Source organism: Eriocheir sinensis, chromosome 40 (genome assembly GCF_024679095.1).
Source record: "Eriocheir sinensis breed Jianghai 21 chromosome 40, ASM2467909v1, whole genome shotgun sequence".
NCBI lineage: Eukaryota > Metazoa > Arthropoda > Malacostraca > Decapoda > Varunidae > Eriocheir > Eriocheir sinensis.
Window position 1 is genome coordinate 417,270 of NC_066548.1, and position 17,276 is coordinate 434,545.

The 17,276-nt window shown below is 47.8% G+C and overlaps 2 protein-coding genes across 2 annotated transcripts in view; both read left to right on the forward strand.

The window, feature by feature from the left end:
- LOC127009417 (lachesin-like) overlaps positions 1-17,276 on the forward strand; it is a 321,398-nt gene that overhangs the window by 246,931 nt on the left and 57,191 nt on the right. The gene's annotated exons all lie outside the window — the stretch shown is intronic.
- Positions 8,246-11,754, forward strand: LOC127009156 (uncharacterized). Its single transcript, XM_050881941.1, has 2 exons — positions 8,246-10,605; positions 10,945-11,754. Exons 1-2 carry the CDS (start codon positions 9,203-9,205, stop codon positions 11,726-11,728), a joined length of 2,187 nt encoding a protein of 728 aa, XP_050737898.1. The 5' UTR covers positions 8,246-9,202; the 3' UTR covers positions 11,729-11,754.

Here is a 17,276-nt window from a genome sequence, read left to right on the forward strand (position 1 = left end):
ATAGGGAGAGAGGAGGAAGGGAAGAGGGAGGGAGAGAAGAAGGGAGGTAAAGAAGTAGACTTGATAGGGAGAGAGGAGGAAGGGAAGAGGGAGGAAGGGAAGAAGGGAGGTAAAGAAGTAGACTTGATAGGGAGAGAGGAGGAAGGGAAGAGGGAGGGAGAGAAGAAGGGAGGTAAAGAAGTAGACTTGATAGGGAGAGAGGAGGAAGGGAAGAGGGAGGGAGAGAAGAAGGGAGGTAAAGTGGGCTTGAACATCCTTTTTTCGCCTCCTTTTTTTTTCTTTTCTTTATTTATATTTAATCATTCAATTTTTTCCCTATATTTGTTTTTTAATGCGTTATTTCATTCTACTTTTTTTCCTCTTTTCTTCCGTTTTATCTTTTCTTAAATTATCTGTCCCCCGTATCCTCCATTTCTTTCTTATATTTTCTTTCTATAGCTTCTTTCTTTACTTCATTGCGTATATTTAATTTTCTAAGTATATTCTACCTTTATTTCATTCTTGCTTTCCTTTTCCTTTCCTTTGGGCGTCGCTGTATTCTTAAATTTCCTTCTTCTTTTATATCTTACATTTCTCTCTTCTCTAACATCTTTTTCATGTCTCTGGCTCTTTAACTTATTGCATTTTCTCATGTCCTGCTCATGTACGTATACTCTAACTTTCTCTATCTCTATAACCTTCATATCTCTGGTACATCCTTCTCACGTTTCTTCTCTTTCTTCCTTAATTGCTTTTTTCATATCCAGCTCAGTATTTCCACGCTACAGTTCACTCCGTCTTCCCTCCTTCCCTTTCTCCTCGCGGGGCGTAATGTAGCTCTCTGCCTTGCTAGGAATGAGACGGTCGGGGCCTCGCTACTGCTTCAGGCCCGGAGACACAACACAGGAAGCTTGCATTAATTGTCCTCCGGCGAGCCTCGTGTTGCCTGACCTTGGCCCAGACCGAGGCGCTGCTGGTACTGCTGCCGCTAGTCTCAGTGTGTCCGCTCTGGGTTGGTCTTTTGTTTCCCTAACGTGGTTATCTGTGGAGGTGAACACACACACACACACACACACACACACACACACACACACACACACACACACACACACACACACACACACACACACACACACACACACACACACACACACACACACACACACACACACACACACACACATATACCTTTGCGTCCTGCTGTAATCTGTTTACATTTAAATTCTCGGACAAGAACGTGTGCGTAAACAAGTAACACACACACACACACACACACACACACACACACACACACACACACACACACACACACACACACACACACACACACACACACACACACACACACACACACACACACACACACACACACACACACACACACACACACACACACACACCTGGGAACGCCGCCAGACAAGAGCTCCTCCAAGAGTCGTTTTTCCTCATCGCCTTCAGCCCCGCCGGGAGAAGGGAAAGAAAGAAGCGGACGAAAAAACAAACTCCAGGTGCTGTGAATAAATACCATACGCTTGATAAAGACTCCATTAAGGGTCGCGGCATCCATCACCTGCCTTATCGGAGCCTCACCTGACCCGTGCCTGGCCGACCCATTCACTCTTACCCTCCCGCCTTTACCCCATCCATCCTTACCCTTGAACCTTTCCAATGTGACCTTCTTCTATCCATCTAGCCACTCGTACCCAGCCTCGACCCATCCTTTTCTACCCCTCCCCCTCCTTCCATCCCCCCAGTCCCTCCTTCCCCTAGCTAGCCCATCCTCCTCCACCTCCATCTTCTTTCCCTCCAGTCTCTCCCAAATTCCTTCCTTCCTCCTTTTCCTTCTCCTCCTCCCTGGTCCCTCCCCTTCAGTTTTCTCCTCCTCCTCCTCCTCCGACGTAAGACAAACTGCCTCTGGATATGGAGCATCATCACCGCCTCTCCACCACCACTGCCATCATCATCATCACCACTACTATCAACACCACCAACACCTGCACTACTGACCTCTTTCCAGCACCACCACTACCACCACCATCATCATTACCTTATCCCCCTCCTCCTTTTCATCTCCACTCCCTCTCCATCACCACCACCACCACCACTATCAACACCACCGCTACCACCTCCCAACGCCTCTTCTTCCTCCTCCTCCTTCTCCTTATCTTCACCCTCATCACCACTTCTCCAATACCACCGCCACCATCACCACCACCATCACACCACACCCAGACTTCAATTTTATCTCCACCACCACCACCGCCGCCGCTGCACCTCATTTCACGTTTTTCCTTCTTTCTTTCTTCTTTTCCGCCTTGCCGCCTCGCCGACCATGCCGTAAGAAAATGATGCAGATGAACGTGAAACTCCTGCTTCGCCGACCGTCAGCCGCTGTCCCTTGAATCCTCTCTTTCCAACGTGTTTATTTAGTGCAGATTAGATTCTTCCTTGCTCCAGTGCTGTGTGGGGCAACCTAACGCTTAGACCCACCCACCCACCCCCAGCCATGCACCGACCCACCCCCACACACACGCACGCATACACTCGACTCCCCCGTTACTGAAATATCTGCTCAGTAAATAACGTGTTTTATCACCCCAAAGTTAATGAAACGTCTGAGTCCTCCGCGGCCTCTGATAGCAGATAGAGAGCCATCACTCTGCCCCGCCTCGCCCGCCTCGCCCCGCCTTGCTCCGTCCACGGGGAAGAGCCGGAATACTAATCCTGAAATAAGACAAAAAAAGACAGCACTCAGTTACTATCAGCTAAGTCAGGCATCAAGACGTCACGCTCAGTCAGTCAATCAATGGGAGTCAACTGATTGGCCAGTCAGTCTGTAGGTCGCTCAGCAAGTCAGTCAGTCAGTCTGGTACCAGCGCAGTCGATCAGTCACCTACACTCTGCAGTTAGTCAATCTCCTAAATGGTCAGCCAGTCAGTCAGTCAGTCAGTTATTCAATCACTCTGCTACCAAAATAATCAGTCAGTCAGTTAAGGAGACAGTTATTTAGTCAGTCAGTCAGTCAGTCAGTCAGTCAGTCAGCTACAAAATACTCCACAGTTACCAAGTCAGTAATCAAAAGAATTAGTCAGTCACCAATGTAAGATGACTTGTGTGGAAGAGGTTAAGTGTGAAGGGGTGAGAAGGAGGGAGAAAGCAGTGGTGGTCGTGGTGGTAGTGGTGGGAGGTGGTAACAGTTTCCCGTCTTGACGCGGGTGGTGGCGCCGCAGCCGGGGCCGGGGCAGCCAGGGTCGCGCGGTGGCAAGGACGGACCACATTTCTCTCGCATTATCTCGCTACAATCAGACCCGGCCCTCCCGCCTCAACATCAGCTCTTCCGCTCCTCCCGCACCTTCCCTCGCCGCCTGCCGCCCCTCTCTCCGCGCCCTCACGGGACTGCTCTCCCCCTTCTGCCTCTGTCCTTCATTCTACACTCCATTTTTCCTCGTCTGAGTCTATCACCCCCATTTCTCACTCCTTGACTTGCTTCATCCATTCATTTCATCGAGGCTTCTTTGCTCATTCATGGGAGGGGAGAGAGGGAGAGGGAGAGAGAGGGGGAGAGAGAGGGGAAGAGAGTGAACACCCCGTCTCCTCCTCCTCCTCCTCCTCCTCCTCCTCCTCCTCACCCTCACCCTTGCTATCTCCTGCCAATCGTGAACGGTACTCCTGATCCTTCTACATTTTACTTTTCTAATCATTTATCATCCATTGGTTCCTCCCTTTCATGAGCTGTCCCTTTGCTTCAGTGTACTGTTCTCAGCACGTATTTCTCTGTCCCGGATTCGGATGTCTTGTGAGGGAAGAGTTTAAGAAGGTGTGAAGGGTATACTTATTCTGCTATGCTCTATTGTGCTTTTCGTTAATCATTCGTTGGCTCGTGTTCTCTACTAGCTGTCCCTTGCTTTACTTCCCTTTACAGTTCTTAGCACATACGATGAATGGCAGAGTGATATTTTTTTACTTCACTCTTCTTTGCCTTTTTCATTCGCTTTGCTTTTTCGTCCTTGGTATGTAGTTTGTGTTTTACTCGTCTTGTGATGATGTCGTTAATAGGATGAGTTTGCCCGTAAAGAACTACGCTGTGTGTCTCTTGCGTCGCGGCGAAGCAATGCAGGTAACTAGTGTCTGCCAGATGCTGTGACAATAACGAATGAAGCGAAAGACAAAGGAGGCAATCACTGGTAACGTTTTTGTTCTGATAAGTGACTCGACTTGAGGAGAAATGGGCTGAAACTAGATGAGCATTGTCGTTGTTAGAAGTCTGTAGTGTCATACTTTTCCTTCATCGCGTCACCCTTTTATCGACAAAGACCTCACTAGAGCGCCTTGGCTGCCGGGCCGGGCGTCTGTCCTCCCCCCAAAGACACCTTTTACCTAATTAGCAACGCCTCTAACTTCGTCACTTTCCCCTAACCTTGTGACCCCCTGCACAGCACCCCCCCTCGGGACCCCCTAGACGCCGCCACCCCTGCATAGACAACCACATTTCCGGGCGAGGGTGTCGGGGCCTCGTGAGACCTGGAGAACCGGTCCCGCGGGGCGCCAAGAAATATACATATTCTCGATGCTGCCTCGTGCCAACTGCGTATACGGCGTTAAGTTTTGATCCTTTTCCTACGGCACAGGAGGCGAGTGAAAAGCGAAACAAAGCTTTAATAAAGGCCTACCACACGCTGCTCCTGTGGAAAAGTTACTGAAGAAAAGGCAAAAAAAAAGAAAGGATCTATTTGGGCTCCACTTTTTATTCAATATGGCATTTATTCACCACAAATACATAAGCTCCAGTTTGGCGAATGTGTTACATGCAATCCGCTTACTTTGAAGTTCATATGTATGCAAAAAATAGAGAAGTATAGAAAACCTGTAAAATTCTAGTCACATGAAATTCCGAAAATCTTTCTGATAGAAGAGCGCATCTTATCATCCTTGGCCACAGCTCCGCTCCGGCCTAGTTAAACAATGACCCCACTGCCCCACTGCCGCCTCCAGTAAGTGGCCGCCCATCAAGTCTTAGATGGAGTGGCCCAGGAGAATAACTTCTTCTGATATGCGAGGCCACTTGCGGCCCGACTTCCGTAACCGGGACCATCTCCATCAGCGGCGAAAAATGCTTATATGTTTTAAAGTGGTATACCTTGTCTGATACTCTATTTTCGTCGTTTTACTTTATTATTTTCATCATTATTTCATTCATATTCATCCTCTATATTTATTTCTACTCTATTCAATTTCCCCAAGCCAGTGCACCGCCGTCCTGGCCGCGGGTGCGATTGGGCTGAGGCGAGACCCCACCGAAGGGAGGCCACGTACACCAGCCTAACACCCGCTCAACTCCGCGGTGTTCATGGCTACACGTTCATAGGCCGGTCACTGTAAGTCGCAATACACTCATGAGCGGGCCGCTATACATTCAAGGGTCGGTCGAATTGCAGTACCTCACAAGGAACCATCATAAATTTTCTTCTAACGTCTCTGAATATTAAAACTCAAACTTTCTGGGTGGACGGAGTGTAGGGAGGTCATAGATATGAAGCCATACATCAGCCTCTCGGCACACTCCATCTCAAAACGCCGACACAGCCTCTCGGGGAAAAATGATGTAATTGGGTGTCGTTTAGATAGCGTCGGGCCGGCCAGTTTGTCTGATAGGGACGCCCGCCCCATTTTGCGGCTTCCTGCTCTCTGATTCCCAGGCGGAGAGGAGCGGCTAGGGTGAGTGTGTGTGTGTGTGTGTGTGTGTGTGTGTGTGTGTGTGTGTGTGTGTGTGTTAATATCCTTTTAACAGATAACTCAACGCCTTTTATTTCGTTTACTGTCGTTTGAAATATATTTTTTGGACTCTGTATTCGGCATAGGTCACCAACGCGATAATTTCACTGACGATTGTTTCTGAATGGTGGTTACCGCGCAGCTCGACTCACACTGTATAGGAAATGTGACTCGTGTGTGTGTGTGTGTGTGTGTGTGTGTGTGTGTGTGTGTGTGTGTACTCTGCTTCACCGTCACAAGCTTCCTGTACTTCCGTGTAAGACCTCGATGCCACCTATTCCCCATCATTAGCTGGAGTTTTCACATACTTTGCATCGCTGAAAGATATGTATGGTACTCCGCATTCCTGTTTTTTCAGTAAGCTAATTCAACATTGCAATTGAAAGGTCATTGTTTATATTTTGCTCTCTTGATTCCGTGTGGGTGTTCAGGTAGGCATGGAATGCACAGACGAGACGCGGCATCACGACCCCGCTGTACATGCTCGCCCTCACGCCGCCACGAAGAAAGTGTAAAGAGCAGCTCGGCGCGCCTCGGCCTAATGGAGAAGTAATTAAGAGCGACGCGGCGAGTTATGTGCCGCCAGTCACCAGAAGTTCAGCGCCGCGGCCCCGCAGGTTCCGGGCCGGAAATGAAGTCTTCCTGGGCCTGCAGCCGCCCCGCCAAACTGACCCCAAATTTCTGATAACAGTTCGGTAAGCGTCGTCGGGTCGCCATTACGGGCGCCTTAATGGGGTTCTTGCAGCCTGTTATTTTACCCTCGCCGCCGCACGCCGGGCCTCGCGGCGGGCCACCGGAAGCCAGGAATGGATTAACGAAGCTCTTTGGTTATTCGTTCATTTTGCTGAATATTGGTGCTGCTGAAGCCATTCCTCGGGGCGCCGTAATGAGGGTAATAGTCGATAGCCTGAGCGTGAACACTGAACACAAGCATTTACAGTGGCCACAAAGGAGATTAGTCGGGTTGTCATGAGTTTTTACATTCATGATGCGGAAGCCTTTGTCACACTATTACTAGGCTCATAAAAACACCCATGGAAATACCCTCAACCTCTACGAAATCCTAGTAAAATGTGAGTGTGTAAGGGTCGAGAGTATCAAAGGAGGCCGATTGACGTGATCGCATAATATTTTCCTGTAATTGTATATCCGCGATAAGGAGTCGGAGGGTAGCGGGGGCATACAATTACGTGTTGATTGGCACTTTAGCAACATTATTTGACAGAGGTTCATGATGGAAGTATTCTCTGTAAACCTCCACTTCCATTTTGCGATTCTCTTCCCAACGAAAATTTTACCCTCATCCCTCATCACCTTTGACATTCTTTGCGTTATGAGGTAAAACCAAGCCCCTCTCTCAAGCTCCCATTCACCTTTCCCTTCACCCCTTCCACACCCTCGAGTTCCCACTACCAACACCTCTTCCCTCACCCCCTCAAGCCTCACCCGTGCCCACTCATCACCACTTCTCCCTTCACCTCCTCTATGTTTTCACGTGCCCACCCTCTACCACCTCTCCCTTCATCCCCTGTAGACTCGAGTGCCCACCCACCCATCGCCACCTCTTCCCTCACCCCCTCTGTCACCTCATGAGCTCCGCCGCCACACCGGTTCGGTTTTATATCTTCCTGCCTCGCCTGCCGAAAGAATGCCGGCTAGAATGTGAGGAATGCCGCCCGTTTTACACCTATTCCCAGGCCGGGGATGCGAATGTCCGTGCGTGGTTGTGCGGCGCAGAGGACGGCGGGCGACACGACACACGGCCCTGAAACATATCAATGAGTTGCTTGTCGCCGAAAAGCCTCAAAACACTTGGAAAGACTTATGCGTCGCGGCAACATATATATCACTCCCTCTGGTGTTATAGAAGTCATAGAAAAACGAGGAAATTGAACCGTGTGTGAGAGAGAGAGAGAGAGAGAGAGAGAGAGGAATTCGTGATTAAGATGCGCACATTTAGAAAGGAACAGAAAGAGAGAGAAACGTGTAAGAGGCGCGAATTAGAGGTGGGGAGTGAGGCGTAGGTCGGATGAGAGAGAGAGAGAGAGAGAGAGAGAGAGAGAGAGAGAGAGAGAGAGAGAGAGACGTACATATATACAGAGACAGAGAAACAGAGACAGAGACAGAAACAGAGACATACACAGATACATACAGACAGACAGACAGAGAGACAGAGAGTGCCAGAGAGAACATGGGTGAGGAAGGAAGGAAGGAGGAAGGGGGCGGCGCGTGGTGAGCGAGCGAGCGGGACAAAGGACGGCTGAGCAGCAGAAGATTGGTGGACTGTTTTATGGCAGATAAAAGACGCGGTCCTGCTTACATGTGATCGAATCGATGTGCGTAGGAGAGAGAGAGAGAGAGAGAGAGAGAGAGAGAGAGAGAGAGAGAGAGAGAGAGAGAGAGAGAGAGAGAGAGAGAGAGAGAGAGCAGGATTATCAGCAAAACCGTAGATTACACAGAACACTTTATATTTTTTTTCACATTGACAAGAATTAAGAAAAAAGAAAAACTCAATTGTACCGCTAAAACTATATCTTTTTATTTATTGCAGAATTTCGGTTTATTTTTCAAGGTTCAAATAACAAAAGAGCATCAGACGTAGAAATATTTCCCTATCACATAAATATTCGAAACTAGAGCCTTATCAATAGCATTCTTGGGGCTTATATATCTACGCCTTGTGGGGGTCTATTACGCTACATTACAGTGTTCTCTTTATATCAAAATCTAAAACAAAACCCGTATATTTTTCATTTCTGGGACATCTATATCTATGCTGCGTGGGCCCATCTTAGTCTGTTGATCCGCGCGTCTGCCTCATTTCCACGCTGTATCTTAGGGCGGTAAATTTTGGGGTATAGATGGACGTTTGCGTGTGTGATATTGTCCAGGCGGCAGACACTCCTGATCTCCCTGCCAGTCTGTGTTGCCCGCCCGTCGCACAAAACTCTGCTCTCACCTCATCCCAGTTCAATGTCACAGCAAATAGCTTCATTTAGTGAGTCACTCATATTTAAACTTCAAAGGTCAGACCTCTATTGATGTAGGATTCCTTTCCTGGCCGTCCTCTTTCCTTCGCTATACGGGACTCCACACTTCCCTCTCCACATGACGCTCTGCCTTACAAATCTTTCAGTATTCCTCGCCTCCGTCTTCTCTTTCAGTTAAACCTCCTAAGACTTGTGACTCCTTCCCTTTCCCTTGCTAGTCGGGCCTCCATACGTTCTTCACTCGGACTCCGCGCATCATAGCTCGCATCATTCATCGCCCTCATCTTCCCTCTCCCATAAAGTGTCTAGATTTGTATTTCCCGGACGAACAAGGAGTGTGCAGCAAAGAACGACAGCTGCCAATGTCCTGTGCCGGCTCCCTCCCTCCCGTGTAAGCAAAACTGTGTATCATTAATTATTTGCTTTGAAAAACTACTTCATCCGTATAGAAAAGTAAAGGAATGCCGTCCATCCGCGGGCACCAGGGCGGGGCTGACAGGGACGGTGTGGGGCTGAGGGTGAAGAACCATTGCCATTCAGACTGCTCCAACGACTGTTCCAGCTGCTACAAGATGACGCGCGCCGGGCACCCCTACGGCCCCCGGTGCCTGTGCATCGACAAGGCCACTCCCTTGCCAAAACCAGTCATGGGAGAGGAAAGAAAGATTTACAAAGTCACAAAGCGTTACAAAGCGTTGTTGGTGGTCCTGGTGTTAGGCTTTTTCGCTGCTCCGGTGGTGCTCAACGCTGATATCCCGAATCCCGCACCGTGCCTGGGGAAGGGCCTGCACGCACTATGGTGGACCGCTCAACAAATAACTTGGGCGATGTTGTCAGCGCTCTCCTTTGTCTTCAAGGCCCTTTCCTGGCCATGGAGATTTGTGTGGACTGGAGGGAAGGAGCTGCCCTACCTCATCCCGTGGCCCTCGGGAAGAGATCTCCTCATGCCGCTCAGATTTGCAAAGGGCCAAGCAGAAAACCTTCACTACCTTAACACGTATCTCCTCAAAAAAGCTGTTGCTGGGTCCGAGTGGCTGTGGAGGAAACGCAGCTATGTGAAAAGATCAGTTCAAGGTGTTGCTGGTCCCGCTAAGGACAGTCTTGTCATATTCAGGACAGTTTTTAGAAGGACGGAAAAAGCTGCAGCGTCTGCCGGCAAGAAGGGCTTTATCATGCAGTGGAAAGCTTCGAAAAAAATTGCGAAAGGTTTCGTTTTGATCGGTAGGAGGAGCTTCATAATTCCTTGGTGGATGATGAGAAATATTCCGAAAGGTTTTGCTCGTGGCACGAAGACAGCCGGGAAGACAGGCCTCACGTGGTCTAGACGGTCCTCTGCAAAGGTTAAGGAAGTTGCTGTTCCTGTCGCAAAGAAAAGTTTCATACTACAGTGGAGGCTTTCGAAGAAGCTTGGTAAGAAGTCTGTGTCTGCCGCCGAGAAAGGCTCCGTTATATCAGTGTGGTTAGGGAAGCTTGCGAGAACTTCCATTCATGCTGCCGGGAAAAGTTTTAACAGCTCGTGGAGACTTGGGGCAAAGCTTGTGGTAGGTTCCACCTATGTCACCAAGAAAGGCTTAGCCATCGCCTGGAGATTCTTCAGAAATATTCCGAAAACTTTGGCTCATGAAACAAAGACAGCCGGCAAGAAAGGCTTTACACTGTCCAAAAGATCATCTGGAAGGGTTAAGGAAGTTTCTGTCCCTCTCGCCAAGAAGAGCATCATACTACCGTGGAGGTCTTCCAAGTACCTTGGTAAGAAGTCTGTTTCTGCTGGCAAGAAAGGCTTTACGCTGTCAAAAAGATCTTCTAGAAAGGTTAAGGAAGTTTCTGCTCCCCTCGCCAAGAAAAGCTTCATACTACCGTGGAGGTTTTCCAAGAAGCTTGGTAAAAAGTCTGTTTCTGCCGCCGAGAAAGGCTCCGTCTTACCAGTGTGGCTAGGGAAGCTTGCGAGAACTTCCGCTCGGGCTGCCGGGAAAGGCTTCGTTATTCCGTGGAGGTTTACGGGAAAACTTGTGGCAGGTTCTGTCTCTGTCGGCGAGAAAACCTTGGTCATCCCGTGGAGAATTCTCAGAACTATTCCGAAAACTTTGGTTCATGGCACAAAGACAGCCGGGACAAAAGGCTTTACACTGTCTAAAAGATCCTCTGGAAAGGTCAAGAAAGTGTCTGTCCCTTTCGCCAAGAAAAGCTTCATACTACCGTGGAGGTTTTCCAAGAGGCTTGGTAAGAAGTCTGTGTCTGCCGCCGAGAAAGGCTCCATTCTGCCTATGTGGTTAGGGAATCTTGCGAGAACATCCATCCATGCTGCCGGGAAAGGCTTCAGCATACCCTGGCGGATTTCGAAGAAGGGATTGACACTCATAGGTTCTGGCGCAAGGAAAGGTGTGGTTGCCTCCTGGAGAGTGCCGAAGAGAATTGTAGAAAGCTTGGCTTTGACAGGAAAGAACACCGTCATCCTTCCTTGGAAAATCTTCAATAAAGTTTCAAATAAATTGAGCACTGGTGCTGAGAAAGGCTTTTCCAAGTCCCGGAGGGCTTCGAAAAAGCTCGGGGAACAATCTGTGTCTGCCGGCAAGAAAGGTCTCGTCCTGCCTTGGAGATTTTCAAAAAGAACGAAAAAGCTCGGTGAAAAATCTGCGTCTGTCGTCAAGAAAGGTCTCGTCATGCCCTGGACACTTTCTAAACGAGGACGTAAAGACTTAGGCTCAGCGGCCAAAGAAGGCTTTGTCATGCCGTTCAAGGCTGTATCACGCTTATGGGGACATGGAAAGGCACAACCAAAGAAGTCAGTGTCCCCCGCCCAGAAAGCTGTCCTCGCCTCCTCGGAGCTCCTCAAGAAAGTGTTCGGAGGATGGGTGCCGCCGAGCTACATCTTGATACACATCCTGGTCGTCATATCCGTCGTCAACACTCTGCTGACTCTTGCGATCCTGGTAATGCTGATCCTGGAATACGCCGGAGTCATCACCGTCCAGGAATGGCAAGACTAACACTTTCTCTGTATTACTATGACAAACATTTCCAGTGTATTCTTTCCCTTACGTGGTGATTACAAACATCCTTATAAAGTTATTGTATATTTCTTTTCATGTTCTAAACTAAAGCATATGGTGACTCCTTCTATTTGTTTTCTCTAGTACACTTTCTCCATAGATTATTTCTCTTCATTCAGTTCGTTTTCTTCAATATCTTCTTCCTTTATTACATCTCCCTTCAGTTTCCTTTTGTCTATGATTTGTTATCTTAGTTTTCTTGTTACTCTATGTAGCACTTTTCTTTGAGAGAGAGAGAAGGACCCACATAGAGCGCGCGCGTTGGTGTTGCCTCAAATGTAATAGCCAGAAAAAGTAGCTTAAAGAACCGTGATAAAAATTGGTGTTATTGTTTAGGAAGAACAATTAGGGAAGTGCAGTCATTGTCCGCTCTGGCTGGAGGCGGCGGGGAATTGGGGCGAGGAGAGAGAGAGAGAGAGAGAGAGAGGGAGAGGGAGAGAGAGAGGGAGAGGTATTTTAATTTCTCTATATCCATCTCTGTCTGTCTATTTCTCTATGATGTCTTTGTGTATAATGTCTATGTCCTTCTGTCACTCCGTCAATCTCTGTAGTTCTCCCTCTTCTTCTGTCTATTTTCCTTTCCATCTTTCTATCTCTCTGTCTATGTGTCTCTCTCTCTCTCCGTCCGTCTCATAATCTATCTATCTATCTCTCTTTTCTGTCTATCTTTCTTTTCCTGATTGTATGCCTCAGTTGGTCTCTTATATTTTCTTTCTGGATCTATTTATTTATCTATGTATCTATATGTTTTCCTATCACCCCCTCCTCCTCCTCTTTATCTATCAGTGAACGTTTCTATCTGTCGGTCTCTGTTATTCTCTCTCTCTTTATCTGCCTATCTATGAAACTGTCCTTGCCTCTACTTCCACCCTCACCAGCACCTCCCCCTCTTCCTCCTCCTCCTCCTCCTCCTCCTCCTCTGCCTCTCCTGCCACTCGCCGCAAACTTTACTCCTTCCTTCCCCTTCAGCAGCCCTCCAGTGCGCCTTCACAGCCACTCCTTGCCGCCCTCACCGCCCTATTACTTCTCACCTGTTTCTCGCCTCTTCCCCTGAGCCTCTGTGGACCTGTCACCGCCACGCATGAACACACACACACACACACACACACACACACACACACACACACACACACACACACACACGCACACGCACACACACAGACAGACACATTCATTCATTCTCTCTCTCATGCTTTCTCAGTTTGTGTGTGTGTGTGTGTGTGTGTGTGTGTGTGTGTGTGTGTCTGTCTCTCTCTCTCTCTCTCTCTCTCTCTCTCTCTCTCTCTCTCTCTCTCTCTCTCTCTCTCTCTCTCTCTCTCTCTCTCTCTCTCTCTCTCTCTCTCTCTCTACGAACAATACTATCCTTTTTTTTACTTCTTTGCATTGTTAGATATTCTCCGGTTGGCTCTGAGAAAGAATTACATACAAAGTGTCCAAAGGCGTTCATGTTTGCGAGCTGTGTGTAGATGCGCATTTGTTTCTGAGGAAGGTAATTTTTTTCCTATGAGAGAATGGTGCACAAGCCTTTGCCGGGGTGCATTTTGCCTCGTCTCTCAGCCGTTTCCTTTTCTTGTGCTTGCGTTGGTTGGATATATAAAGGCTCCTTATCCAACGAATATAAAAGTTCAGTATTTTCGTCTTTCTGCCTTTCTTTTCATTGTTAAAGCTTAGAAGAGCTCTCCTCCCTCGGTGTTCTGTCTTCTTACGTAAGTCCGATATGCAAGGGATTCTCATTCGGTGGGAAAGTATTAGTATTTACGTATATGACTCCTCAGCACAGCCTGTATTTTAAGTTACAAATTCTGTAGCCCCGGCACACCTAAGACATAGAATATTTAGGGTAAAAAGATGGAAGTAGAGGATAAACAATGAAATGAAGTGAAGGATTGATCAACAAGAAATCAATGCGATATTATGTGGGCGTAGTATGGTGATTAATGTGTTTTTAATCATAGAAGTATATAATGCGGGTTTTCCACGGAGAATATAATACAAATAGTAATGAAAGTAATACACATTAATTTTTTTAACTCTAATAGTAGAATGACATTAAAAGCTGTTGTATGAGTATGTATTGCTTAACCATTTGATTACTGATAATGCGGCACCGAATTAGATTAAATAGAGTAAATTTGGGAGCATATGGAATAGCTGCTCGTGGCCTCGGTGCTCATCTCCGTCGCATTGGCCCTTGAACCGGTGGTGTGCAACGTAATACTGTAAAAAGGAAGGGTATTGAGAATAAAAGGTTGAGATCCGCTGCTTGAAACACGTCCAAGAGAAAAGAAAGCAGTAAAGTGTCTCTTGAACTTCCTCTCCTGTAATTATTCGACTCATCAGCAGCAGGAGCAGTTGGTTTTAACCATGCTTTCTTTTCTTTTTATATATTGGCAGCTATAAAGCCCTGGAGGCGGCGGCGCAGCGGCAACACACGCGCCGAGGCACACACGCCCTACGCCGCCCTCGTGTTAGGTATGCAGGCGGCGCGTCGCGGCACCACACATAAGAAAATTGCGGTTTAATGAAACTTTTTCCTCCGGCCAGAAGACAATTCCCTCGCTGACATTTCCTTCCTTGCTCCGCGTCACGTCACCTGAAAACTTCATAGAGTTGTTCTGGAGAGCGAATTCTGCTCCCTAGTCAAGGCAAGACGGCAAAGTTTAGTTGTAGGCTGGCGCGACGACCTTCTACTTAAACATTCTTCCTGGGCACTCGTGACGGCGGGCCGAGGGGGGCGGGGCGGCCAGGGAGCGGCGGGGCGGAAACAGGACGCACCGCAACACACCATTATAAAGCAACTTAAAATGCTCCCCTGTCCACACCATCAGGTTGGCAGCACCGCTGAGGACAACTGTGTGACGTGCTAGTGCGGACTTTTCTGCGCTTGTAAAAGTTAGGCTCGTGCAGTATTCAGGTTCCCATATTAACTAAACGATAGGTCCAAGCTGTCTCTGGTACTCGAAGATGTGATATTATTAAAAGATGGGTACTTCTTTGGGTATTATATGTGCTCTTCCTTACCTTGCCAGCTCTGAAATTCATTATTGTTACATTTTCTTCTTTCTCATCATTGATAAGCTATGAAATAGGTTTCCTACAACTGTTCCATATCTTCCTGGGATGAACATTCTTTTGGAGATGCAAGAAAATATAAATGCGTTAATGGAACAACTGCCTGGCAGATTGGAAGGATGAGGGGCGTGAGAGCGGTGGGCGAAGGACAGACAGCGACATGATAGAAAGGAAGGGAGAGAGAATCGTCTGGCAAAAGGACGTGAAGGGGAGGCGAAGAGGTGGGTGGCTAAGGGAGGAGAGCTGGGTGGAGGGATGGTATGAGGGCAGCAAGCAGAGTGCAATAGGTACATCCGGAAGAGCACAAATACTATAAGCTTCTTAGTCCCAAGAGATCTAAGACGCAGAAAAAGAAAGTAGAAGTTACACAAATGGATTCAGAAAAAGGAAAAAAAAAAATGTCTAGATATCCCTCACTTTCTCTCTAGACACTGGAGCTATTTAGAAGTTGAGCAAGATGTAGGTAGCTGAAATCGGAATAAGGTGGAATTGAAACAAAGATGAGGAGATGAGAGACAAGGAGAGCTGGGAGGCTGAGAGAGGCTCGTGTTAGTGGGTGTGTATATGTGGGTGGATGGGTGAGAGGGAGTACATGGCAGGCAGGCTCACCAAAGAACAGATAAATGGGCGTTTGTGGTGGGCCAGTAATTCGGTTATCTGGTCCACTAAACTTATTTCCCTCATAGTCTGTTGTTACATGTGTTGAGAAAAGTCGATAGATAACAGCTGTACAAAGGCTCCTCCCACGGTTACACTAATGATGTTGATATTAAAGAACAGTAATAATAAGTGATAATAATAATAATAATAATAATAATAAAGGAAGAAACGTGGGATGGATGGTGCCGCGCTGAAGTAATAGACATGTTTACGACAACCACTTCATCTGGAATATAAAGTTTTAAGTGGAGCTCGACCTGTCCCCTTAACTGGAACAAAACAACGCACGTATGCATCAGTTAATATAATAATTACAGTTAATATTGCTTTCTTGTCAGCGTGTAGATGTTAAGACGTTCATGTCATCGCCGGGACTTCCTCCAGGCGTGTCATCCCAGCCTCCCAGCATCTCAGCATCCCATCATCCCAGCATCACAGTATCCCATCATTTCAATATCTCATCATCCCAACCTCCCAGCATCCCCACATCCCAGCATCCCAGCATCTCAGTCTCCCAGCATCCCAGTATCCCAGCATCCCAGCATCTCCGCCTCCCCTCCTCCCTGCCTCCCTCTCCTCCGCGGGCCCAGATTCCAATCACTGCATTGCATTCATTTGCACTCTCCTCCGGGACTGTATTATTCCCTCTGCCTTTCTTTAGCTACGTATTGATTCCCCGAGTCGTGTGTTGCTTCGCTGCCGAGGACTTCGTTGCTTCTTTCGCTCTTATATCGATCCTCACCACCAAACACCCGCGCGGCCGTTTACCAGCGCTTCGTGTGTTCCGAAATGCTTCAGCCGGCGGACAGAAGGTTAATGAGAAGCGCATTATCGGCTCCTTCACGTATGTTTGATGGCCTCACTTGTGCATCACTGCCGTCCACTCTCCTCGACGCATCACTTAGCATGTCTGCCAGTTAGCGTCTTTGGTCACCTCCCTGTCGCCTCCCTCCTCGCTCCTACCACTATTATGCGCGTCTTTCACCCATCCATCCTTCCTCCTCCTTAAAGCCTAGAATCTCCGGCTATTGGAATAAGATGCTGTATTGTTAACTAGCTCTGTTTCTCTTCTCCTCTTCCCTCCCTCTTTCTCTGTCTCTCTTCCCCTCAAGTAGGTGCCGTATAAGTGGTGTCTCTCGCTCCTCGTCGTCGCCTTCCATGAGTCACCGCGCGGGCGACGGTGTTTGTGTTTCCGCCTTTTTAACAGAGCAGCGTCTCCTCCTCCCTCTCGGTACATACTCGGTTTGTTTAGCTTTGTGCCTGGCGCTTTGTTTTACGGAGGGAGGGAGCGAGAGAGAGAGAGAGAGAGAGAGAGAGAGAGAGAGAGAGAGAGAGAGAGAGAGATACAAGCAGAGTTCCTGGCGGTTAGACAGATGAGAGGAAACAGACGGACGTGCAAACAGACAGACAGACAGACAGGCAAACATACAGACAAATATGATTAACCGAGACACAGATATACAAAGAGACCGAGACGCGAATGATACAACAGACAAATACAGACAGACAGACAGACACACACCGTCATCAAGAGACAGACAAAGACAAAGACACAAAGAGAGAGAGAGAGAGAGAGAGAGAAATCAAATAAGCAACAGCAGACGCCTTAAGGAAGAAATAGAGATTGAAATAGATAGACAGAAAGAAAGAAAACCAAAAGAAAGCAGGAAAAATTGAAAAAAAAACAGGAAAAAGACACGAAACGCAGTGATCGACATGACAGACAGAGCAAAAAGAAGAATAAAAAGAGAAA